The 27,911-nt window shown below is 40.4% G+C and overlaps 1 protein-coding gene across 2 annotated transcripts in view; it reads left to right on the top strand.

Annotated features, from left to right (window-relative positions):
* Positions 1-27,089, top strand: part of LOC139949558 (uncharacterized) — a 30,751-nt gene extending 3,662 nt beyond the window's left edge. Inside the window, exons 1-3 of one of the 2 annotated variants that reach the window (XM_071947948.1) lie at positions 9,823-9,952; positions 10,954-11,016; positions 13,771-27,089. In XM_071947948.1, coding sequence (XP_071804049.1) covers positions 13,809-22,076 — 8,268 coding nt within the window. In that variant the 5' untranslated portion in view covers positions 9,823-9,952; positions 10,954-11,016; positions 13,771-13,808 and the 3' untranslated portion in view covers positions 22,077-27,089. Of the gene's footprint in view, positions 1-9,822; positions 9,953-10,953; positions 11,017-13,770 lie in introns of those variants that run through there. The other variant, XM_071947947.1, reaches the window with a different exon arrangement.
* Positions 27,090-27,911: the final 822 nt, after the last annotated feature.

The following is a 27,911-nucleotide window of genomic DNA, read 5'->3' as shown; positions in this document are numbered from 1 at the left end:
TGTAGGACTAGCCTTAAGTTTTTGTTAACTCCTAAAATAGTCCTCAAGGACTAAGTCCTAATTTGGAATATTTTTGTGAAATTGACTCCAGGGCTCACACCTGCTTAATGGTCAAATGCAGTTTTTCACTCACTCAAAAATAATCAAAAAGGTTTTAAACAATTCACATCTGAAAAGGAAGAAATATTCATGGGCATTTTAGGTCATAGAGTTTTTACACGTCCACAGGGCAAGTTATTACTGGACAAAATGTACCAGGGCTAGCATTAAGGGTGAGCTCAGGATAAGTTGTCTGTTTCAGATATTCTGACATCACACATTTCGCATTTTCGCCAACTAAGATTGGTACCGTTTTAAAACCAATCTATATGTAGCTTACATAAAGCCCAATTTCAAAGAGCTGCAAAATGCTTTTAAAAGCAAAGCAACTAGACATGTGTTCATGTAAGCACAACATTATTTGGCTTACCAGAATAAGGTAACCAGCAAAAGTACTATTTCATGTAATGCAATATTACAGGCCTTGAACTTCGTTCTTGAAGGGGCACAACAATTTTCCTCCATAGTACATGGTGTAAGTGCCACCTCTAGTATGTACGTGGGGAAATTTGAAGTTGTACTGGAACCTTGCAGAGGGCACTACAGCAAAGCACAGGGCATCACGGCAATTGCTGTTGGTGCCATGGGTTATTTTAAGGCCTGCATAAATTCTTGTTGTTGTTGATTAGATGATCTTCCTAAAAAGGGAACTAGGCAAACTCCCACAAGGGGATGTGAACGCCAGGCTGGCAACAGCCCATCTCTCCCATTAGACTGTATGGTGCCAAAGTATCCTGGATAATTTTCAGTTATTCCGTAATTATGTTTTGCGGTTGGCCATGGTGAGGTACTTTCCCTTTCGGTTTGGTACCAAACACTGAAGCCAGTCATGTGGTTAGCTGCTGATGGAAATATTGTGTGATATCTATTGTTCTGCAGACAATCACTCAAGCTTTGACTTGGTACAAGGTATTTTCATAGGACTTTTTGACTTGAGTACAACAGTCTGCAGACTTGTACTTAAAGGTCACAAACCCTCTTTCTTTAAATTCATTGATAATTTTTGCAAACTTTATAAAAGAAGAATTCTGCTTTTCTGCACTTTTATTGACAATTTCTGATGAGAAATGGCTGTATAATCTGTCTTAGTGCAGTTTTAGATTTGAATAATGTCTGGTACTATGACCCTGCAAGGTTTTAAACGGCAGTTTAAGAATGAGTCACTACTCTTTTATTCCCATTCAAAAATGCGATTTTGGTTAAAAGGCCCGATAAAGTAGGAAACTCTTATCTGTTTTTCGCAACCTTGAGCTCTGTACATCTGGTGCATTATATGAGACAGTTTTTGGAGTATACATTTGTCTGCGTAGTATTCCCATCCTCGTATCCATGGGCTATAATGGCACGGCGAGATCGATCACCCCTGGGAACGAGGTTGTGGGCTAACCCGCACAAATGCTACCCGAAAACAACCGGTTATAAACAGCTCTTACAGCTGGTCATTATCAACCATTTTAAACACCTCCACGTGACGCTCTCCACCAATAGGAATAGCGAAACTGTCTGGGGTACTGATGAATGAACTTTAGATGTAGATTAGAAACATCAATGTACTGTACTTGTGTGCACAATGAGACAATAAGTAACTCAATCTCAGTCTCACCATGAGTCCTCCATGGTCTCACTCTTATTGCCTTTCAATCAATGGCCCATTCCTTAACCACTGTCAAGGCCCGAGTACTACAGTAGTTCTGTACTGAATACTGTAGTTTGTGAGTAACACAGTAGCTAGCTTAATGAGTAACACAGTAGCTGGAATATAACACAGTAGCTGGAATATAACACAGTACATGTAGCTGTAAAAGAGTAACACAGTAGCTGTAACACAGTAGCTGGAATAGTAATGTACATTGTACATAAACTGTGCAGTTGTGTGATATTGTACTAACTATATTGTGAACTTGTACAAAACTATACAATGGATGTATACACGTGGTGTCAATTGTGTACATCTTGAGGATGATGTTATTATGAGAATGGAGTGTGAGAGCTTTATGAAATGTGAAGCCTTTTGCTGAGTGGGATCCTGGGCACGCCTAAGAGCCGGGGGAAAATTTTGATTAATTTTGTTGTAGCTCTGAGTATGCACTCTGATGGGGTTCCTAATTGCCACTTCTTCCTGCTGACTTCTTTGAGCAAAGGTCTTCAAGATTGCATTTGATCACGAACTTACGTATACTTAATCCACTGAGCGGGTGCCACAGAAAGCGTGTGGTGTACCAGCTTTTTTAGCATGTTGCAGAGCACTTTTTATGTACATAAAAAATAGGCTCCCTATAGTTTTTCTCAGTAACACTAATAATCTGATCAGTATAAATAATCTGCAGATCAGAAATTATTAATCAGGGGTCTTAATCCCCTGGATTGCATGGCTGCATCCATCAAGCTTAATCCCCTGCCATACATGACTACATCAGGCTTAATCCCATGCGTTGCATGACTACATCTTGCTTACTCACTGCTCACTGTGAGAACACAATACACATCACAGTCTGATGATACACACATCTAAAAATAGACGCAGACACAGAGCAATGTGTGCACTCCCTACACTGCCCTTTCTCTACTACACTTTGGAGGAAGAACCTCAATGGTACTACTACAATACTACTACTAGTCATTGACTGATTGACTGTGATTCAAGGCCATGAAATATTTAAGATTTTACTGACTAAAGTCTTGCAGCTTGCATACATAATGAGAAAGTGAAGTGCACTTCATGGTCAATGCATTGTAGTGTACTATGATTTATGAATGTAAAAGTGAACAGTACAAATACAATGCAGCAAGTACATTGTACACTGTACACTCATTCATAAAGCTAAACTGAATTTTGCTGCAATACTGTACAAATATGCACTTTCAGAGGCATCACCAATGGAAAATTATAAATAAAATTTACATACACGAATGTGGTGCTAAATTTACGTTAAAACAAACGACAAAGAAACAATTGGTTTGCCCTCACATTTTATTTTAGTGACTGGCCAGCACCTTGTCATTTCAGTAGTCCGTCACATTTTTCACGTGGTCAAAATTTCATTGATGCTTTTCAATACTGAACTATGTATAGGCCTACAGCCGAACCATTTGGAGTGAATTTTGACTGAAAATAAAGAGGCCACGCCCCTCGTGGCTCTGGTCTTTGCCTTAGTGCCCTTCCAAATTTTCCTTTTCCTTTAAGATTTTCGAATTGGAGTGCCCTTTACAAAATGAAAACGGCTTTCCCCTTGCACCAAGAGGAAATTCCAGGATGGTCCTGCCTCATATTGATGATGAAACACATCGCCCTTCGTAGAGATGTACTGTACTGTACGAAGACCTTTTGCTCTTTACTTTAAAAGGCACTGTACACCTTTGGTAATTGTCAAAGTTCTGTGCAAATTTGGATTCGATTGGTTATCGATATTGCAAGAGAACAATGACAGAAACAACATCCTTGTTGCACAAATTTGTGTGCTTTCAGATGCTTGAAAAAGGCTTCAGGCCTGAGTCATATTGAGTGAGATATTACATTGTCCCTCTTTCTCAAAACAACTGTTACTTGAGAGGTTGAGCCCTTTCTCACAATGTGATACATACTTCCTACAGCTCTCTATTGCTAGTTACCAAGTAAGTTTTTATGCTAAAGATTATTTTGAGCAATAACCTATAGTGTCCAGTGCCTTTATGTATAAATAAACACCTCTTTGTTGACATCATGTACAATATAAACATGTGTGAACGAACAAGAATGATACGTACTTTGTACATGTAGGCATACATGTACATTGTAAGAATTCATATTATGCCACAGAAAAGGGTCATCATCAGTCAGTTGTGCAATGCTTACATCCGACCACGGATAATAACGGATGTTATGGTTACAATCAGTGATGTATTACATTAATGGTTTCACCAATTAAGACACTAGGGTTTGCTAGACCGACCAAACCCAGCACATTGACTGTGGTCGTCTGGCTGAATGTTATGGTTGTCCCTGGTTACTAGACATCGTCTTCCTCTCAATAAACAGGCCAGATCCTGCTCCACAATGATTACAATGTTTTGTTTTTTAAAACATGAATTGGAACGTGAAACAAGAATAAGCTTCGTCTGGTTGATTTTTTTTCTAAATATTGTGTAAGTTTCAGGGAAAACATCCACAGGACAAGAGGTTTACTGAACCTGAACCAAGTCAAGGGGTCTATTTCACAAAGAGTTAATTTAGGACTAGGCTTAGCATACAAGGATTTTTAAAGGCTAAGTTAGGATGAGTAACTCCTGTTACATAACTCGAGATAAGACTAGTTTTAAAAACTCTTTGTTAAATCTACACTCTAGGGCTCAAATTCACAAAGTATGTTACTTAGATAAATCTATGAGTTGAACCATGGAGGAAGGAATAGAAGGAGCTCGAACGAAGGGACTTCAAAAGTCGAACCTGCGATACCGCGGTCGTTTAACAAGACCTCGTAATCACCGACATAACTTATACAGACAATGGGCGACCTGGCGTATGTGAGTTTGCGCGTGCGCACTTGGTTCTTCACTCAACCATGGTGTCGTATGTCGTATGGATATAACACAGAAAAACAACTTTTTTGAGACCTGATAAAAATTGTGTACACTTGTGCTCACCAAATCGAAAAACACAATTGAATACCAACCATCCTCGTGTGCTAATACCCAAATTTTGAACCACCGCTAGTGACCGGAAAGTAAAAAAAAATGATAAAATATGCCATGATGTTTCAGTAAAACACCACAAACGGTAAATGAAAACGGGTATATTCACAAATTCTTGTCTCCAATGATTCAACTTTACACGAAGGCAACGGTGCAGAGCGGCGGTACCGCACGTTCTGTACAAAGAAATCTAATCCTGCTCGTTAATCGGCCGTCCAGCTGGAGGTCTCCTATCTTTTTCCACTAGTTAGACGGGGGCATTGTCAGGGTATTCTTTTGTTACTCTGCGGTTTTGCGGGTCGTTTGAGCTCCTTCTATTCCTTCCTCCATGGTTGAACTGGCTTTCCAAACACAGTATCAACCTCTTCCCTCACAAGTACCCAATCCCTAGGTGAGGAGCTCTAAGCAGTTATAATTGTCTTGCTCTTACATGTCACATACATGTAAGTGTCGTAATAATAATAGTAATAGTCAATATTTATAGCGCTTATGCTTTGTACACCCGAAGGGCGTCTTAAAGTGCTGAAACATACAGTATTTCCTGCAAGGTATACATGGGACTAGGTTTTTTAATTATGAGATCTACTCCTTTTACATGTAATGGTTTACTAGGTGCTGTGGCGCAATATGCCGACAATCCAGCCAGGAACACCGGGGCAAACCCCTTCTCTTTTTGATAAGTGCACTGGGTTCTTTTACGTGCATTACACAACACACGGGACCAACTTCTTAACGTCCCATTCGAAGGACAAAGCAATGGTTAAGTGTCTTGCTTAAGGACACAAGTGTCACGGCTGGGGATTCGAACCCACACTCTGCTGATCAGAAACACCAGAGTTTGAATTCGGTGCTCTTAACCGCTCCGCCACGACACTTCCACTGGGATTTGAACCCACACCCGTATTAAATTACTAAACCACCAGAACTTGAAATTAGATGTTCTAAACCACACAGCCATGGTACCCTTTGCTCGTTTTATGAAATGAGGTCTAGACAAGGATTTCCAACCTGTCACTTAAATGGGAATTATATCCTTTTATTCTGTAAATTGATCTGCTGCTCTAGCTGACTTGGCTTGATTCCAACTTTCTCATTGCATATTGCGCTCTATCTGGGGCGTGTTTGAGTACAGAGGTTTATTTGTACATGAATGCATGAACTTTATACTGAGCGATAATGAAATGCGTTACGTATAATGTACTATGTAATGGCAAGGCAGTTGGTGACTCCTGAAACTAATAACAGAGCACACTGTGCATGCTATGAGGATGTATTGATAATGTTGCTGGAACATTTTTTAAAAGAGGCATCGAGGCAAAGACGAGTGCATGGAGACGATTGTGTCGATGCTGCATTACAGTGGCTTCTACTCAAATCTGTCACTTGGTAACACTCTTGCACTGTACTGTAAACATTGTTAATTCATTCTTCAAGGCATGTGGAGCTATGTCTTTTAAGTATGGAACCTTTGCCTTTATATGATACCATGTTTTGGTTTACAAGGTGCTGCTGGCAACAGAACAATTTGTGCACCCAATCAAACACTGGGCGAACGTCTTCTCTTTTCAAAACATGAAACTTGAAAGTGTACTGGGTTCTTTTACGGGCAAAACCTCGACAAACGGGACCTATGGCTTTTTGTCTCTTCTGTCATGTGTTGTACCTATAACGTTGTTTTTTTACTGAAAAGGTTCGCAACCAATGTACTGTACCTGTGGTGATCAATAGCAACAGTTCAGCTTCTTGGTACCTAGACGTCTCGGAGGCAGAAATATAGAGGCTGATAAAACAGACACTCCAGGGATCACTAATTTGTTCTTCTTTACAAAATTCAAACCAACTCATCATCAATCAAAAACCTTTATCCATACAGGCAGCAACAATGGATTGTTATTTCAGGTCTGATTATTACGTAGATCTCAATGGACAAGGCAATTTTTGGTTGATTAAAAGGCACCTTATGAGAGAAAGGTACAGTTGTACAGGAACATTTGTTTCAAAGGGCACCAAGGCAATGAATTGGGGGCAGTTTGTTCTGTTGCCTCATGTGAATTTGCTGCTTTCATTTCATTCCAATGGCTTGAACTCCTGTATGTGTGTGGGTTGTTTTTTTTTTTTGGGGGGGGGATGGGGGGGGGGTAAAAATATTTTCAAAAATAACCTTACAACGTGTAGATAAGTCTCAGATTTGTGTATTCTGAACAGAATAATTTCTGGGCAAGTTTACATTAAGTTGCTCACAACTTCATATTAGACAAATGTATGGACAGACTTTGTAAACCAGTAAATGTGCCAGATTCTAAGGTTTCAGTGCTTGTATTTTGGGGCTGTGTCTACACTGTACCATGGAATTGATATTGGGATTGCCTGGCAAGTGAAGTGCGCCCTCTGTTGAGCAATTGTTGACCAACCAAAACACATCCTGACACTACTAAAGCCTTTGGCAGTACTGTTTTGTACACATTGCTTAGTGGTTTTGAGGAAGGATTCTTAACCATGTATGGTAACGCATTTTGATGAGTGATACACACGTAGTTTCTGATGTCAAGTGGGATCATATTGTGTGTATGTTGATATGAGGATAGGCTGTATTGGCAATCAGGATATTTGCAAGCCTGTCCTTCCGACATGTCATGGATGTGACGAAACATCCTCTCAAACTAGACCCATTTCCTCATTCCTGAATATAACTGTACATTGTACATAACCTGTACACTGTAGTGCACTGACTAGTGTTGTGTCTACTGAGCGTGAACAATTTTAGAAGTAACCACCAGTCAATGTGCTGATTATTCTTTAAAAAAAACCTACAGTTTTGTAAATTGTTCAAGCATTTAGGCCTATAACTATATAGACCATTGTCATGCTGCCACACAATTTCAAATTTAATTTTGTCAATCCAATACATGTAGATCCTACTTTAAAATGAAAGGCCTATCATTTCGAAACAAACACTTTTTATACAGTATGGGGCCTACATTTATGTACATGTACATACATGTAGCCCAATCCGAAGGCAACATAACCCCTTTAAAGTTGAACTCTTTACAGAAAACTACGTGTACAGCCAACATTTAACACCATTCGTTTCGAAAGGGACTCTGAAACAGTGTAGTGACATGTTGTTCCCTAGGCCTAATGTTCATGGTATTGAACACCTTACTACATGTAGGATGTATTGTTCTGTGGGCGTGTCGATTGCATTTTTTTAAAAATGAGTTCAACAATTGAAATGAAAATAATATTCCAAGTCTCTATCTTGCCTGAAAACTGGCTGGGCAGGAATATACATAGAGCTAACCCATGACATGTTTGACGTACATGTACACATCAAATACATTGTACATGTATAAAAAAATTATGTGTTCAGTAGGCCGAGACAAAAAAAAAAAAAGTTAAAGCGATGAGCACTACAGTACATTTTATATTGTAACAGGATAATATTTACAATCAAGGTTTTTGCACAATTTGTTGTTCAGAGTTAGTTTTGAATTTTTATTTTGTTGGCAGGCAGTCTGATAAAGGAATTTGTAATAAATTACCCATCCACTTTAATGCATCATGTACATTTGTAAACATGTACAAACTGTATGATTATAAAAGTGGATGTTGCAGAAAACATTTCCAATTGGTTCAATTTTATATATAATATTTTATTATTTGAACAAATACCCATTTGTGCATTAATAATACATGTACATGTAGTTCACTATAATGTGTTAAGTTTTATAACACAATTTTGTTTGCCAGTACAAACTTGTGAGATGCTGCAACCATTCGGTGCAATCCCCTCTCAGTGTACAGTACACATACATGTAGCTGAATCAACCAACTGAGGAATTACCGCCATCCAGCCAGCGAGCTATTTATAGCTTGGCAACCAGATTATCAATAGGAAACCAGTCCTGTCACAGCTGACCCCAAAGCTTCCTCTCTCAGCCTCTACTGCAACAGACATGTCTCTCTACTGGGGATTCCAGGCTGTGCAATTGCCAGAGGGGGTGATGTGTGGCATGCAGTGTGGCAGGTGGCCTTGTCAGTTGTCACCTGAAGGTTCCCTGGATTGGGGAGACTCAGTTGGATGATGAGGGGTCTGATCGGGGTTTAATTTCTCAAGGGGGGTACATATGCACACGTAGTTTGTATCCTTCAAGATGAAGTATGTACATGTAGGCCTATGTTGTGAGGAACATGTACTGTACGTGGTACATCGTGTGCAATTCTTGTAGTATTAATACAAAATCAAGGTAATAAAACAAAGAGACCTTTAAAGTCATGCCTCAAAATATCCCATGACACCCACAGCAATAGCAATGGTGCCCTGTGGTGCCCTTCCTATACAAATTTACATTTTCATTATATTGTAATTTTGTTGAGTGACCCTTCAAGAGCAAAGTTTAATTATCGGGGAAGTATAACTTTTTGGTTCATATAGCTACATTTGTAGCACCCCATTGTAGGTTTTCTAAGGCTTGAGAGTGCTCGGTCTCATTTCTAGAACTTTATGATAAATTAGGGCCCATTTTATACAATTAAAATAAAGAACATGCTTTTGCAATTGTACATCATGTACAGTACATGTACATTGTACATGGTATGTAATGTAAAAAATCCCAAAACATTTGTGTTTTAAACAGGTTAACCCATAGAAAATAAGCATCATAAAAGAAAATTTGAAATCCTGTTCATGGGCCTGGAACTACTAGTAATATATGAAGGAAACTCTCCCCTGAAATGATAAGGGCAACCGAACTCTGAAGGCTAACCCACTTTTGTAATGAATGTACTGGGTAACATCCCAGAAGGGGAAGCCTGTCTGGCCAACTCTCCCTGGCATGACATTTGAGCCTTCCCAACAGTTTAACTTGCCACTCCAGATGTGCAAGGAGTAAAAGGGTGCCGTCTGCTCTGGGTGCACAGTTGTACTGGGTGAACTTGACTGGACGGTTACACACTCTGACTCCATAGTTTGTGAATGTTTGGTTGAGTGACTCTTTTGAGAGTGTATTTACTTTGATGCTGTCTCGTTGGTCGTAAGGTACGGGGGATGTCGTGTTGGTTGTGTGACTCAAACTTTAGTCGGTAGAGACGTCAAACTGGGATGAGCTGTTTACTTAGTGGAGTGTCAGCCTGGTGTTTTTTCCATTCTTTGATTTATGCCAACAGTCTGCGTTCATGTTGTAAAGTGAGTGTTTTATAAAATTGTTTTTTAATATATGGGCCATGTTGAAGAGAAAGTGTTTACAGGATGTGCCCCATTGTATCATACTGTGTAGCTGTTTTTGTTAAAGCGAAAAGGTGGTGAAATTCCACTCTTTTTCCTGGAAAGCCTGCATGTGTGTTACAGCTAATACAATGTAGATTGTGAATTGGCAGAACTGTTTGATGTCCATTGATCATTGTGTTTGTGTGTACAGTAGTCTGTTTGTTTGCAGGTCATTTATTAGTCTGTTCAATTCTAAAACTTGTCTAGTACATGGATAATATGTACAATGTACATGTAGCAGGTTTACATTTTAAATTGACCACAGATACATGATACATGTATTTGTACTGCTGATCTTTGATTGTGCCTCAGAAGGTAATTAGGCACGATCGTTTTTTTGTGTGATAGCTACTCCTGCACTGGTGGTAGCTGCAGTGGTGTGTGTAGGCCCTACTAAATGCATTACAATGTAATTTGATGATGTAATTATGAATTGCGTTTGTCGTTCTTTACAGTTGTATATGAGGATTTGTAAATTGATATTAAATTTGGTAGGCCTAAAGATTAAAGTTCGTACATCCTACATGTAGTAAGGTGTACGCACTTGTGTTAAGGCACGTACACCTGTTGCTTGAAGGAAGTGTCAGTCCCATTTGCACTCACAGGTGATTGCTTGGCCGAGTTTAAAGTTTTGTTTACACCTTTGAGAAAGACTGTGCTTGGGTCAAAATCTCCTTGGTTAGAATATTTTTTTTATAGGAACTTTTTTTCCAAAGTAAAACTGTAAAAGTTTTGTTTTTAGCCCTTGTGAAGAACTCTGTTGAGCCATTCTTTGTAGTTTTTTTTAAATACACATGTACATGAGTTTCAGTACAACAATTTACAGGGGCTCACAAATTTCCACATAGTGGTTATATGAAATCTTTGTTTTAACTTTGGGTTTCTGTGATTGAAATTGTGTCAATATTTTTTTGTTACAGAGCAACGTGAGGAGGTTGAACAATTGATCCGTGATGGTGGCAGCACTGATACCAGTAAACAAGGTGAGTTTCTTGATAGGCTTACTCTGGTAGGGGCATACAGTAATTGGTATTTGACAAATAGCCATTTTCACATTACAATGTCCCTCTTATCCCTGTGGAATACAGTACGGTAGTACTTCTCTTTTAATAGATGGAAATTTGCATTTGAGATTAAATTACCTCTAGCTACCGGGCAAGTGGTCTACTTGGTAAGACACTGCTCTAGAATTGCAGGGTCGTGGGTTCGAATCCCACCCGAGTAGTACATGTATGCGTGTCATTTTTTGTTTGACAGGGCTCGGGAAAGTACTTGAGTATACTGTGTGTACAGTGCTAACACAAATCGGTGTATGGGTAAAACCAAAATCATTAGAAAGCTACTCTTTGATTTACTCCTCATTCTAGCGCTTGGCACGATATTTTTCGCAAAAGCTCCCTGAAGTCTATAACTCAAGGGGTTGCAAAAAGGGGAGGAACTTTCTTTTCTACTGTGATGTTTCCAAGGGAGTTTGACATTTTTGTCAGTTACAGGCTATGTATGATTCGCAACCCTGCCAATGGCAAAAGTAATGATAAGTCAATTGTTTTTCCCTCGTGTACCCTTAGCAATGTGTGTCAGATGTATGCAAAGTCTGCCTCTAGCCACCCAAGGAGCAAGAAATGCTCCGGCCCAATTTATGAATTGTCCCAAAGAGTTGACCCTAGTCCATAGAGTTATATATATAAGAACTAGCCATGTAGAGGGCGCACTAGTGATGCTACGCGCATTGAATATGAAGTACACGTTGGAATTTGTGTTTGTTGAACGCTGACGCGATGCTGTTTTGTCAACTTACAAAATGGCTGCACAAACACTAAGCAATGCCTGTTTGTTCAACTTAGAAAATGGCAGCCTGCGTGCATGCCGGGTCGCGTACATAGGCCAGTGCGCCTTCAAGTTCTTATGCCCTAGTCCTAACTTTAATGTGTGACAGCTGGTACGGCCTACATTGTACTGCATAGTTGGGACTGGGACTATGACAATCTTTGGATCCCAGCTGTAGTTGGGCTGCCCAACAACAGTTAGGAAAATTCTACAGTGGTTCCTTGCTTGGTCACAGTATTTTTGATCACAGCTCTAGTTGGGCTCACTAGTTCCTTGTTTGGTGACAATCTTTGGATCCCAGCTATAGCATGGTTGTCCCAAGTAACACTTGGGTCCAAACTAAAGTTGGGAGAATTCTTAAGTTGGGTCAGAACAGAAATACCCACTAGCACTTGCAGTCTACATGTATAGCCCTTTTAAATCCATGGCTTTGGCTCCAGATGCGGTTGTTTTGACAATTTTCACGTGCTTTTGCATACGCGCTCAAGGCTTTAGACAAGAGGACGGAGCCTGATGCCAAATCCAAAGCCGAAGCCGTGATTTTGAAAAGCCTTGTTTTTGTGATAGCAGAGTTGCTTGTTCCTTGCTTGGTGAAAGATCTCTCGAAAAATTCTACAAACATTAGTTTCCTTTTCTACTTCGCATTTTTTATGAAAAAGACAAAACAAACACACATTACATGGGAAGTACAGTTGTATATGTACATTACATACTACGTGTACTCAGTGCCTACAATTCAATACATGTATGTTTGGAAAAAATTGAATTTAGTATTCCGATCCACCTGATTGCAATTAAACACATGTCATGTCACTTCTTACCCTGCCAGGGGAAGGATTGTGAAAGCTAGAGAGCATGAATGGCTTTAGTTAACGCCCTAAACTTGACTTGTCAAAGTTGGACAAATTTTCCCACGAGATTGGTGTTTGTGCAAAAAGATGATGACTAAGACTTTGTTATTATAAATGAGCAAAATAAGGTATTAGGCTATTTTTGGTCATAACAAATAGCAATGTGGGGAGACACATTACAGTCACCTACATGTACATGTAGGTTCCAACAACTTAACTGTTATCTTGAAATAATTGTTTCATCGCATAGAGATTTATATAAAAGAGATTTTCTTTTAACCGAACAAAAATGAGAGGTGTTCGGGCTGTATCCCGAACACCTAACAAGTATCTAAAATTCGGTATCAAATGAAAGCAAACATTCTTGAGTTGTACAAAACTAAAATCTCACCTTGGGTCAAAATTTAGGGCTTTGCTAATACCAGTCACAGCACAAGTTCAACATGTCAAAATGACAGGAAAAGGTGCAAGAAACGAGTACATACGGAGGGTTTGCCCATAACTGTTTTAGTGGCTACTAGCTAACCAGTTAGCTTGTCATTTCACTATGCTGCAAGTTTTCCACAAATGTGTTCTTTCAATTTGTTTACAGTGATATTGGTTAATGCATTAAACTCTGACTGGAAGTCCATGGAGTCCACAGAGCTCATGGCTTCTGTTGCCCTGGTCTTGGACTTGGTGCCCCTCCGAAAGTTTGCCATAGACTCTAAGATTTTCCAATGGAAGTGCCCTTTGCAAAATGGAAATGACCTGCCCTTGTAGGCACATTCTAAAGCGGAAAAGTTTCTGATCTGTACATGAATGTACATGATCATACTGTTTATGTACTATACATGTGTACATGTAATTGTGTTCAGCATTTTCTATTGCTGGTATCTGATCATTCTCCATCCATACAGTTAAAGTTTGTTAATTGTCTGAGGTTGTTCACCTACATGTGACACGTGCTACACATATTCTTGCACCAGGTTCATGCATAGAGAAAGGGTCCATGTAAACTTGCAAAATGGCAATGTTACAAAATAAATGACATTTTCCTTCTGTATTTTCCATTTACAGATGAAGAAGCATTGGCCAAGACCTCTACACAACCTGCCATGCCATCTACCACTGAAAAGGGCAAGCACAGAGCTACCAAGAAACAGCATCGTTACAAGAGTGCCATGAAAGTGAAAATCGCCAAGAAAATACGCAACAAGCGCATTGTCAAATCTCTTCAAGCAAAGCAGTCTCCAAAGATCCCTATTGTTAATGACGGCCCTTCAAGTCTAAATCAAAACAATAACAAGGAGCAGGTGTCCGAGGATACAGAACTCAAGTCCCCACCGTCGGGGGAAGACATCGGGTTCGATAGCAGTATCTTTGACTTGGACATTTACAAAAACAAGTATGATATGATCAAGGAGAGAAGTCTCAAGAGAGCAACCAAAGTCAAAAAAGACGTCCAGGACAAGTCAAAAGACACTGAAAGTAGCTCCAGGAAAGGTTCTGACAGTCCTAAAAAGAGCCCAGTATCTCCAGTGAAGGCACCTGAGAGCTGCGTTCAGACAAGTCAAACAGAGGTTGAGGTACTAACATTGCAGACGTCACCAGAACAAAAAAACTTGATTCCACAGTATCAGTCAGTCAAAAGGGAAAGTGCTGAAACACTTGTTAGATTTCCAAAGATTAGCGCAGATATTGGGCAGCGTAGGCAGCGCTCAGTGTCCGAGGGACTGCCTTCTAAACAGGACACGGTCTCAAAGCAACAAGCTCTTGAGGCTTTATTGCAAATAACTGATGTTGAACTAAACACGATGAGCTTTACGCCCACTTGTGGAGACACAGTTCCTGGTAGGGTGCCAACAGTGACCAGTTCAAATCGCATGGTTTCCCAGAGTGCACATGCTGGCTTTAACAAAAGAAGCTCAACGAAAATCAGTGAATCAGATAAAGGCGTAGTGAAATATCAACTGCACTCTGACTCTCTAGAAGAACAAGGTTTGAAACTTGTTTATACAGCACCAAGCACTCAAGACCCTGTCACTTTCAGTCACAATCGCACAAGGAAGTCCAGCACGAGAAGTAATGCTTCAGATACTGCTGAGGACACCACTGCCAAAGATGCACAGAAATGTTGTAAGAAACTGGGACGGCATGTTTGCCATTTCTGTGGACGCAGGTGCACCAAGCCTAGCGTCTTGAAGAAGCATATCAGGTCCCACACTGGGGAGCGTCCTTATCCCTGTTTACCTTGTGGGTTCTCCTTTAAGACAAAAAGCAACCTTTACAAGCACTGCAAAACCCATGCACATGCTATAAAGGCAGGAATGACTCCAAACTCTGATGACCTATCTAAGCTCTCACCGGTGGACCTTGATGAAGATGATTCAGAAGAAACTGAAAGCGAAGATGAAGTAGCAGCTTGTGATGCAACCACCTGTCAAACGGAATTGACAGACAAGTGTTCACACGCTACTAACCAAGTGCAAGTTGGCTCTAAGCCACGGTCAGAGACGGAACAAATGACATCACTGACAGACTCAAATACCAATCAATTTAACATTCCCATGATGCAAGTACATAGGAGCCATGCTGCAGTACCAGATGTTCCTAGGCATCAAGCAGACAGCCAAAGTAGCATGGAAACCATGTTAAGACATTCCAACAGTTTGGTTCCTACCCCAAATTCAGTACTACCAACAGCTAATATCAAAAAGGAAATGCCACTTCTGAGTACATTGATCCCTGACCAGATATCAAAGTCATCTCACAATTCATTTGCATCTGTTGTTGAACCTTCACAACAAGATTTTCAGGGTGTTTCCGGAAGTAGACCTGATGAGGAAGTAGTGATGTCAGCATCAGGGGCTTCCTCAAGCCAGCTCTTGAAGACACTACTACCTGGAGAGCTTGCTGGTTTTCGAATCGATATGGAAACAAGACGGGCCATACCTGTCCTGAACCCTCAACATGGAACTCCAGGAGCAACTCCTGCATCCCAGCCAAACGAGGCATCGACAACAACCTCTGGTAAATTCATTCCGATCACAGGGTTTAACATCGTCAAGTCAGGCGGTCAGTATCACGTGCAGATTCCTGTGCAGGGTATTCCTGAAGACTCTCTGACCATGGCTCTTGAAGGAGAGGCAGGCAACCCTAGTGTTGGTGATACAAGCAACGGTTCAAGCCAAAATAAAGGTGTGTCCAAAGAGTCTCTGCAGGAGCGGATTCAGCTTCTTATTTCTCAAAACCGAGCTATTGTGGACAATGCCGACCTTGAATCCGTAAAGCCACGCCGCACTAGTGTTTCTCGGAGGGATAGTGAAAACAACTCACCAAGGATGGACTTCGCAATGGACCCATTACATATCAATGAGAAAAAGACTACAGATGCAAGAAGTGTACCTTCTTCAATTTACTCGGAGTACACTACATTAAATTCTCCTACACATCATAAGAGGGACTCCTCATCTGAACTCCAATACCAATCTCGTTTCACTCATTCACCTCTGGCCGATTATCCTTTGCCAGGAGAAGGAAACCTGCTGGAAAAGGTATTGAAATCCCAACAGCAGAATCCAAGACATCCAGAATTACAAACAGCAAAGCTAGACACTCTAGTCCATTCATCTGGGAATCTTGGAGACAATAGTAATCCCATCAAAGACCTCTTAATGAAAGACAGACCTCACAGATTAGCACAGATTGCGCAGCAGTCTCCTGTTCATGTTTCAGGAGAATTCAAAGTTGAACCAGGCTCTCCAATGATGAAATTTTTCCAGGGAACGTCTTGGCCAGTACCGCAGGGTGGAGACTCTGCCATGACCCAGCTGCGTGGTTCTCTCCAACAGCAAAAGATTGGGCCACAGATGCAGAATCAAAGACAGCCTATATCATTTCCTACAACCGAAGATGTTAATGTCTCCCAAAGGATCTCCGAGTTGAGAGGTCACAGAAGGAAATACAAATCCGAAAGTGAAGCACTTGGTGGGCACCTGCCTATGGGACCCTCTTCTCCAAAACGACGAGCCAGAAAAATCAAGGACATTCCCACTGCAGTATCACCACTGGCCACAAGCAATGTTAAACACCCTGTGACAAATCTTGCTTCATCTTTAACACCCGCAGATGTTCAGAAGGGTCTTGACAAACATGTTGCTGCTAGTCCTCATGGTTCTCACTATGCATCTTTTCCAGGACATGTGACTTCACAACCAAGTCCATCACACCCTCTCACGGCAACTACATCTAGCTTGACATCAATGCCGAGCCATTCAATTTCTGGACAAAGTCACTTGACGTTAGTTCCGGGCCATATGATGACATTGCAGAGCCGCATGTCACCCGGTCACAGTCACATGACTTCTGTGTCAAGTCCTTCAATGCCAAGACACATGTCAACTGTTCCCAGTCGTATGACATCTCTGCCAAGTAATACAACGTCATTACCTAGTCCGATGATGTCAAATACAAGTCAGATGATGGGTATTCCGAGTCACATGACATCATTGCCAAGCCATATGACATCCAAGCAGAGAAGTGTCACATCAGTTCCAAGCCACATGGCATCTTCTCAGAGTCAAACTAATCACTACTCTAGTCCTCTATCCTCAGTTGCTGGCGTTTTGACATCAGATGCTTGTCATCTGTCTAATTATTCAATGCTCCAGAATCAAATTCCTGGTCAAAGTACATCAGTGAATCAACAGAGTGGAGGATCAGTATCAAGTGTTTATATACCGCCGTCCACCTCAGAGGTGTCTGTTATTCAGCATACTAGAATGCAGAGTAAGGGCGAACCAACCAATATAGAGCTGAAGCTTGAAGTTAACCAACCCAGAGAGAAACAATTCGCAGGGTTTCCATGGCCATACAAGTACCCTATCTCAACAAGAAGTCCAGGGGCAGCGTCACCAGCAAGTCAAGGATTACATCTACTGGCAGTAGCTTCAAAAAAGCCCAACCTTTCTCCAAATTTATCCTCTTTGGCTGGAAACAGGAAGCGGAGTTTCTCCATGACTGAAGCATTTGTTGATCCTGAGAGACATACTGAAAGGGTGAAGTCCCCCTGGCCAAAAGAGGATCCTACCAAATCTCTGAAGGGAAAGGTGACCCCAGATTCTGATAATGCAGCACCCATCGCTATGCAATTACTTGCAGCAGTTGCACACAGTTCGTCATATGCACCAAGACTCAGTCCAGGAGATATGGAGAATAGAAGCCATGTGAGTGAAACTGAACAAGTGTCTCATTTCTTGCCAGTCTCATCATCTAAAAGTGGTTCAGTACATCGTGGAGGTAGTCCTAGATACAGTGAAAGTCCTTTAAAGCAGGAATCTCAAATGCCACCTACCATAACAAGCCCCAATATTATTAGCCAGCAAAGAGAGATGGCATCTCCTGAGCCGAAAAAGATGAAGCTAGATAGGAACACTCGGAGTCCGAGATCACCACGGAATGATGGCAGCAAACAAAACAGTACAACCATACCGTCAGTTCCTGCTTCTAGACGCCATTTAACATTAGACCTGAAGTCCCCCTTGACATCACGTGTAAAATCTCCTGGTGGTACTGATTCTCCAAAACCTCTTCTACAAATTGATCCCAAAAGTTTGCTGACACCAGAAGCACTCTCCATTGCAGAGTCGGTGATGAAACTAGCATCTCCTATGAAAGCAAATACACCCAGCACTCCCGTAGAGTCGGCACGTGAACTAGGGAGATTGATGGCTCATGCTTTTCACAATGCAGGTGGGAAAGTTGAAAGCTTGATCACATCCACACAAGGAACAATGATGATAGGACCCATTGCAACCCCTACGCCAGGATCTAAGAGTGGTTCAACTCAATATTTCATCATTCCATCTCCATCTTCAACACAACCTCCGACTGGTTTCCCAGGTCCACAATCTATGTTTTCTCCTTCAACTCCTAGTGCAGCCTCAAGTGCATTAGTTTCACCCTTGAGAAGTCCTATGGCGAGCTTTCAGCCTCCTGGAGAACAGCCAACGCTAAGTACCAGTCTTTCACCCAGATACAAGCGTGTCCAACCACAGAAACACAACTCCCAGAACAAGTACGAAAAGTATAATTTGAGTCTTGTGAAGACAAATTCTGCGCTAAAACAGAGAATCAAGTTGCCACCGTTGTCACGCAGTACAGCACGAAACCCCAAGGTCACACAGACAACATTTTGCTGTGTTAAACGGCCACAACCCATGTTTGTTCAACAAGGACCAAACAGAAAGGTATCCATGTATTCAAACTGGAGACCTAGTGGAGACTTTTCACATCCGCTTGGAATCTCTTGGAAAGCTCATCTCGGTTTGTACGATTCTGGCCGAAATAAAAAGCCTCGTTTTTACTATGTCACAACAAGTATATCTCCACCACAGTGTGGTATAGTGACCGACTCTGCTGGATGGAAGCCTGAATCAGCCATCAAGAAATCTGAAAGTCAAACGTTGGTGGAAGCGCAACAGAAGCAGGAATTGGATAGTGGATCAAACCGACCTTTTGATGCTGGATCTTCACTAGAGAAAGCTACTATTGACAGTAATTTGCTCAAAGTTAAAGACAAAAAACCAAAAGATGGTTCTGACCATGAACCAAGCCGTATTCAGATATTTGCTGGTGGATATAAATCTAACGAGGATTATGTTTATGTCCGTGGTCGAGGCCGTGGCAAGTACGTCTGTGAAGAATGTGGCATCCGATGCAAAAAACCCAGCATGTTGAAGAAGCACATCCGCACTCACACTGATATGAGACCGTATCAATGCCACATTTGCAACTTTGCTTTCAAGACGAAAGGTAACCTCACAAAACACATGAAGTCAAAAGCGCATAGCAAAAAGTGTATAAAGAATGGTCTCTCACCAATGGATGAAAGTTGCATGGAGCATCAATTTTCAGATGCTGATGACGAGGATACTGACTCTGCAGATGGTGACACATCGGATGAAGATGACGAGGATGATGAGGATGATGACATATCTGAAACTCACTCCGAAAGCGCTGTCCCAATAAACACTACAGTGCCACCAAGAGAACGCTACAGCTCTGTTCCCAATATCCAAGAGATGCGTGAACCTTCAGATAGCCAAGGGAGACCTTTAGTGTGGCACCAGTGCCATCCGGAAGACATGAAGAAAGTGCACAGCGACAACCAAGACAGGCCCAGGCGAGATTCTACTGGCTCAATCCCCAGCACTGTTTCCTCAGCATCAAAAGAAAATGTTGATGAAAAGCAACCAGTGAAACTTTCCCGTTCAGAGGTTGTTGGAAAGTTGAGCCGACATTTGACAAACAGGCATCAGCTTAGTCTTGAAAAGGCTCAGAAGGCTCAGACAGCTTCATTTGGGAAATCAGAGGATACCAAAGTCCAAGAGAGTAGCTTTAGATTTGACATGTCACAGCTGCCTTTACTGTATCCAGGTACCCTCATTTCTCAGCCTGCACAACGCCCAAGACCGGTCCAAACTCCACCAGATCCTCCAGTTCTAGACAAATATGGCCACATTGTGTTGACAAAGTCACCTTCAACAGCAAGTCAATATAGACTGTCAACAACTGTACAAGAAGACCTCAGCTTCAAGGCAAAAACTGGAAGTAGCAGTGACAGAGTAATTGAGACATTGCCTTCCCCAAGACCCTTAAGTCAGCCTGTTTCAAGCTTTGACAATATCTTGTCAGCAAGGCAGCTTTATGAGAAGCCTAATTCGGCAGCAATGACATCTGTGCATACTAAATTCTCTGAAAAGGCTTCGTCATCCCCATCTACCTCAGAGATGCAATCACGAATTGAGCACTCGACGAATCCTACACAAACTTTGAATAACTTTTCTGAAATATCCTCCCATTTCCCATTTGTAACACCTTCTCAAGGCAAGTCAAGCAACACACCTCAAGAAGCTGTTGGAGTGAAGCCAATGCACACCATGCAAAACAAACATTCTCCAATATTTCCCCAGCATGCGGTTTCTAGTGATTTACAGATCGCCCCTGGAGGTAACCCAGCCTTCCCAAGCAGCTTTATGCCATATCCTCATCAGCAGAGAACAATTGCACCTCATGGCCTCCCTACTATTCAAGAGATCACTCGACCATCAGACACCTCAAGCCTCAACCTTGGACGACCACTGCATATTCAGTCACCCACACAACAAATGAAATCACAAACCTCACCGAGAGGTCATCCAAGTGCTGCTCTTGCACACCAGTCAATCAGTAGTTTTGAGCCAGTCAAGCACAGTACATTGCCTATGTATGTTGAGGCCATTTCAGATGACGAAGATGAACACTGCCAAAAGAAACGACCAGTTGCTGCCGAGAAAAGGCAAGGGTTCATGGTATCAGGTAGTATCAATAACACAGGAAACCGTCCACAGTCCTTTCCCTCCTGGATGCCTGAATCTGTTACCTTTACATGTAGTGCAATCAAACAGCTGCTGTTGGCAAGACCCTCTTTAACCCCCTCGCAACAAGACAGCGCTAAGGCCCAATTCGTGTCACCCTTTTTGCCACCATCATTAGCTTCTCCAAAGTTACCCATCGCCAATCAAGGAGTGTCTTTCAGTAGTTCTTTGCCAATGCACCCCCCTTTGGTTTCCCCAATGTTACCTTCAAAGATGATGCAGTTGCCGCCCACGATTCTCTCTCAAGTAAGGACGCCCACAGTTCAATCAACAATAACTTTTCCCCCACAAGATGAGAAGCGAACTTCACCCGGTCCATTTGTGCCACCTGTTTCACAATCCAAATCTCAGCACCATTGGGTGTCTCATCAACCACAGTATGAAAGCTCACCCAGTGGTGATTCACTAATTGGCGAGGCACCGGAAGAGCCATTCTCACCTGTACATGTTGGGAATCACAAGTGCTCAAGCTGCAATAAGATTTTCATGAAACCAAGTCAGCTTCGGATCCATATGCGTGTCCACCTTGAAGAAAACTCTTTCTCTTGTCCAGAGTGTGTACAGTCGTTCCCAACGCGGATCATGTTGGCCAAACATGAACGATCTCAAGAGCATCTCTCTAAAGTGGACGCTGTGGAATTACCATCTTCAGCTGATGATACGGACCCGCGCCCGTTTAAGTGCAAGGAATGCCAAATCGCGTTTCGGATACCAGGTCATCTTGCCAAGCATCTGCGCTCCAGAGGTCACCGGATGACCCTGGAGCGAGAAGGCAAGCTGCCACTACCCAAGGAGGACCTGACTGGTCATGAGGCGTTGTCGGACCTAGATCAAGGAGATCTGATTATCGACGACTCTCATCAGCCACTCAGTCCAACTGGCTCATCTGATAAGACAGACAGTGCTAGTGAGAGTGGTGACTTATACCAAATGGAAGATATCAACGCAACTGCTCAAAGTATGTAGGTTTTGTTTGACAAAACTTCTGTTATCAAAACCAAAAAGCAACAGCAATAACCAAGAAATATTGACAAAATCACTTTGATGGCGCTTAAAGGGAACATGATTATGTTCTATTTCATTTGTATAGTGACGTACTACCTTAAAGAAAGTTGTGAAACTGTAAATGATGTTTAAAAAAAAATCACTATTTTATTTCATGGGAACAAAAATGCAAATCATTTGTTTTTTTTGTTGGTAGTTCACTCGATAGTGTCATTTGGAACAGTCTTTATATGCACTTCCTTTTCAAACTTCAACAAATCCATCAAAACATCTCTCATTTTTGTTTGATTTGTGAAACATTTAAAATATTTGTACACAGAATATTAATGAGAATGTGTGATGTTCGTGTACAATGTCCATCAGGAAAGTATCATCAGGGAAAACAATGTTTGAAATACACAAAACCTGATATCATTTGGAATCAACTTTGGAATGTGCATGTATCACTTCAGCTTTGAATCTAAAAATACTATTGTCACACTACAACTGATTGTGATTTTTTTTTTCAAGGGAGTTATTTTATGACAATTTGGATTAGAAATGTTTGTATAACAGATTATAAACACAATGCACAAAATGTGAACTTGACACTCGTGACAAGACAACTAGCCTTTTTGAGGTATGGTGGCCATGTTAGGAGCGCACAGTTTGGTTTGGGTGTATACAGGAAAATTTATCTTAACCAAATAGTATCATAGTATTGTGTCCACCATACTTCGAAAAGGCTAATGTTTTCTAATTGGCAGCTCTCACTTTACTTTTGATCATGGTTGACAGTTGTAACTTGTTTCACCTGCCTCCAAACTTAAACAACATTGATCAGTTCAACTTCAGCAGCTTTGTGAACATACCTGGGTCCATGTTCATAGAGCTGCTAAGCACAAAAATTTGCTTAGCATGAGATTTATTCCTTTATAAAAACAGTATTGCCAACCGAATTTCAACCCGATCTTCAGGACAAGCAAACAATAGCTGAATTCCATCAACAAGCAATATGCAACAAATTTGAATTTGGTTGGTAATCCTGTTTTTATCAAGGGAGAAATTTCATGCTAGGCATTCTTTTGTGTGCTTAGCAGTTCTATGAAATTGGGCCCGGTAGAGGACCCACCTTTGCAAGTATAATCAGGAACTAACTTCGTATATCTTTACAGAATAAATAAAGTATAACACATTTTTCTATAGATACTTATAGTAAATGTCAGTATATTTCACCATTGAAAGAAATGTTTATATACTCGTTTGTGTGGAGAGAAGATTTATATTTTAAATTTGCGGTGTGTAGAAATAATATTGAGAGGTTTAGAATACGTACCTTGCAGATTGAACTGACAGAGTGGGGAAAGAGTTTTTATGTACATGTTTTATATCACAGTTATTGTACTACTAAAGAGTTATGCGTTCTTGTAAATTCTTCAAATAAACACAATCAAATTGTGTTTTTATGTATATTGAAATGTGTATTTTTAGAAAGATAAAGGTTTTGAGGTTCTTAACAAGTAGCTTTACAGTCATCAGTGACTTTCAGAGTTAGACATCTTTGACAAAGAGTAATAATTAAACTGTGAAGTAAGATTGCACACACAATTTAGCAAGTGGCGTGTTTTTGGTACTTTATTCAGCTTGTTAACAGAAAGACATAGTAAATCTAACAGGATCCTACTATTTACAAGGCAATATCGTTGGCGAAGAAAATGTACAATTCTGAAAGAAAATATTTGTTTTGTTTACACTGCAAAGTTTAAGGTTTTGTTGTGTTATTATAGTATATTTCTGATGTGAAGTTGCAAGTTCATAATAATTACACAAGTATTCAAGTTGTTGGGGTTGAACAAAGACGTATTAATTAGAGTGGGATTTGAAACAACAACCTGCCAGTGCTATAACCAACTCCTTATAGCTCATTGGGAGAGCACTGGCATGTTTCCAGTGGTCTTTGGTTTGAACGCCACTCTCATCTGTTTTTCTTTGTTTAACCTCAATTGATTTAAAATATCTATTCTTATGCTCTCTGTTTGTTCTGATTAAAAGTGTTTCTTGGATGCACACCTAAAATGTACATGTAACTACAGGGCCCGATTTCATAGAGCTGCTTAAGTACAAAAGGTAGCAAACATAAGAAAAGTATGCTTACCAGAATAAGGTTACCAGCCAAAATAACATTTGACTCAAACAATTTGTGACTGGTATCAGCTCAGTATCAGAACTTGTTAAGTTGTATTTTGCCACTATAGGCAGCTTAACCAAATTAGGCCCAGGGCCCAATTTCATTGCGAGGCACAAGAAAAGTATGCTTACCAGAATAAGATTACCACCCGAAATGACATTCGACATGCACAATTTGTGACTTACTGGTATCCTGTTCATTTATGCTTAGCAGAAGTTTGTTAAGCAATGTATGCTTAAGCAGCTTTTCAAAATTAGGCACAGGGAACAATTTCATAGAGCTGCTTAAGCACCTAGAGTAGCTAAGCACAACAGCATGCTTACCAAATGCTATCTCACATGTTCAATTTGTGACTGGTATTCTATCTTGTTTTGCTTAGCAGGAAATTCGTAAAGCAATACTTTGCTGGTTAAGCAGCTCTACATAATTAGGTCTAGGTCACCAATATTTTAATAGAGTTGCATGGTAAACTTAATTTAAACAGAATTCATGGTCAGAACTTGACATCTTAAATGCTTGTCATTTCCTTGTGAAACAAGAATAGCGGATAAGGTCGGTTAGCAATCTAGGGAAAGGGTCAAGACGTTAATTAACAATTTGACCATAATTGATGTTTTAGAGGAGTGATATTTGTGGGATCTTCTATGGAAATTAGAATGAGCTGTTTGAAACTACCTATCAATTAAAATTACCTACATGTATAGTATAATTGGTCAAAAATAATCATGTACAGAGCCGAATTTCACATGGGCCCAATTTCATGGAGCTGCTTAAGTATAACAAGTTGCTAAGCACAGCAAAAGTATGCTTAGAATAAGGTTACCAGCTTACCAGGTTACCATGCACAAAATGTCACTGGTATCTTGCTTCTTTGTGCTAAGCAGAAACATGTTGAGCAATACGGTGTTTTCTGCCTAAGCAGCTCTGTGAAATTGAGCCTAGTACATTTCGGTTTATGCTACCAAAAACGTCTTTGTTGAAATGTGGCATCGTGTACCCCCCCCCCCCCCCCCAAATGTAACATTATTGTGTTTTGGTAATCTCAGAGAAAGATACTGTATTAGAGTCAAAACGTCAGGCCACTAACCATTTTTTGGGCATCTTCTATAAAAACAACACAACAACAAAACAACAAATGAAATGTGAGGATCAATAGTTTGTGTTCATTCAGATGGGGTACATGCTCATTCCAAAATTTAAAGACGACTTCAAATTTTGTTCTAGCAAAGTAATGCACCAGTTCTACCACAATTACCTTCACCATATCTACTGACACGTGAAGTTTCCATTTGTGTGTAAAAAAAAAACAAGAGTATTATTCTAACAATAACACCAAGTTAAAAGAATGCTGATGATGCGGATTATGAAATAATTTGTATCACCTTTCAAATTAGACGCTTTGATTATGCTACTTTCATGTTTTTCAGTTTATATTAGTTCATATTTTGAAATGTGCTGGATTTATAAATTTATTAGCAGCGATGAAGGGCACGTTGTACATGCCTGGCTATTTTGTTTGTCTCGATTGTAATGACTCGTAATTTTACTGGTGATTTAGCGAAATAAGACGGAAGTTGGTTTAACTGTGTTATTCTTTCATTGAACCATGGAGGTAGGAATAGATTAACAGAGTCCACTCTCTCTATAGAATGCATTTTCATTGTGGTGTTGTGCACACCTGTGTGGAAAGATAACAGTTTGGTTATCATCTTGTTTAGATAGAAGGTTTAAATCTCCTTCATTACTCTTTTGTGGTGTTTTTGAGCGAATGTTGGTTACTTTTTCATATGCCACTGGTTTTCATTTTGCTTTGTCTGAGATAATTTCGCAAGGATTTTAGAACATGTAGGCTACACACTGTCGTTTCACACGAAGTTTGTTAGCATTGTGTTAAAACATATCGGGTACGCCCTTAATTTGTATGGGATTGAAACAAAATGTGATTAACAATTTGAAGTGAAAGTTGTAGTTTTGGAATGAAAGTTTGATAAAGTTCATATTTTTAAATATGTTTTCTGGTTTGGTAGATTAAACAGCTTTAGAGTAAACATGTAATTGTTCGCAGCTTCGATATCAAGTCCAAGTATCGATATCGAGTCTCGGTATCGACATAAAGTCTCGGTATCGATAAAACTCTTAGCACGAATAAAAATGTATCGATTAAAAGTAATAGTTTTGATAAAACTATCCGTATCGATAAAAATTCTCAGTATCGATATCAAATGTAAATTAGAGTTGTATTCTTTATGTTGGATTTTCTCCACAATAATTCGTCTCGAAACAGAACCGAATACAGTGGGTACGTTTTCCAATGCCACTATGGAGTCATGGCTTTGTTTAAATATATAACTGCCAGCAATATAATGGTACATGTGTATATTGCTTTAAGAATTTCTCAATACCCTTTTGTATGTTTTCAACGGTTGCCACGCTGGTGTTTTTTCTTTTCTCTTACAACTTTTGATCAGTTCTTCAAATTAAAATAACTTTGTCATAATGATAAACCAACAGCTGAAATCTTCTTAATTTGTCCTCCCTCTTTTCAGTTTTGCTTAGCACCTCAGAAGCGTAGTATGTTTTATTTAAATATGTAATAAATTTGTTTTGCATAATACTATTACAGTTATATACGAAGTGTATATACGGGATTACTTTAACTGTGGTTCCGCACGTGGTGTTTTGTCAGCTATTATCAGATGTTGGAAATTTTATATTTGGTATTCTATTTGAACATTGGTGGTAGATTTACCCCTTGTGTGTAAGAAAGAAAAGTATACAGAAATATATTTGGCGATATTTGCAAACTATAGATTTGAGTTTTGTGCGTTTTTATGTTGGAATTCAGCCAAGGGATTCATGTCTAAGCTGCTAAGCGTAGACAGGTATTCGCTTAGCAGAGAGTATCCCTTATCCCCGTGGAATACAGCTCAATGGAGACCCGAGACTTGTTTTACCCCATGGTTGCTCCGGCGCACGTTCACACTATCCCTATTCCCCGGGGTATGCCCATTTGCCGGGGCAGACCTTGGGTAGAGCAGTCACACAGTGTGAAAAGGTCGGCTGCAATTCCCCGGGGCAACCTCGGGTAATAGAGTAGTGTGAACTGCTTTTAATCCATACCATGCCCGGGAAGAGGCAGAGGATACCCCTAACAAGTATTACCATAATTGAACACGCGATTTAAATATTCTTAAGAAGCACACCCTTTAAAAGGGAATAAATAAAATATGTTTTAAAAACATATTTAAAAAACTTACACAAACCAATTTAAAGGAACACTTTGCCTTGGATCGGACGAGTTGGTCTATTAAAAGCGTTTGAAACCGTTTGTTATGAAATGCTTATGGTTAGAAAGATGTTTTAAAAGTAGAATATAATAATTCACACAAGTATCACTCGAAATTGCACGGTTTTCCTTTTACGTCGCGAACTATCACGGTCGGCCATTTATGGGGGTCAAAGACTCCCATAAATGGCCGACCGTGTTAGACGACAGGGTAAAAAGAAATCCACGCAATTTCGAGGCAACTTTGTGTAGATCATTGTATTCTACTTTTACAATATCTTTCTAACCATATACATTTTACAACAAGCGGTTACAGAACGCTTTTCAAAGACCAACTCGACCG

This window comes from Asterias amurensis, chromosome 17 (assembly GCF_032118995.1).
Source record: "Asterias amurensis chromosome 17, ASM3211899v1".
NCBI lineage: Eukaryota > Metazoa > Echinodermata > Asteroidea > Forcipulatida > Asteriidae > Asterias > Asterias amurensis.
This window is presented reverse-complemented; position numbering and strand designations above follow the sequence as displayed.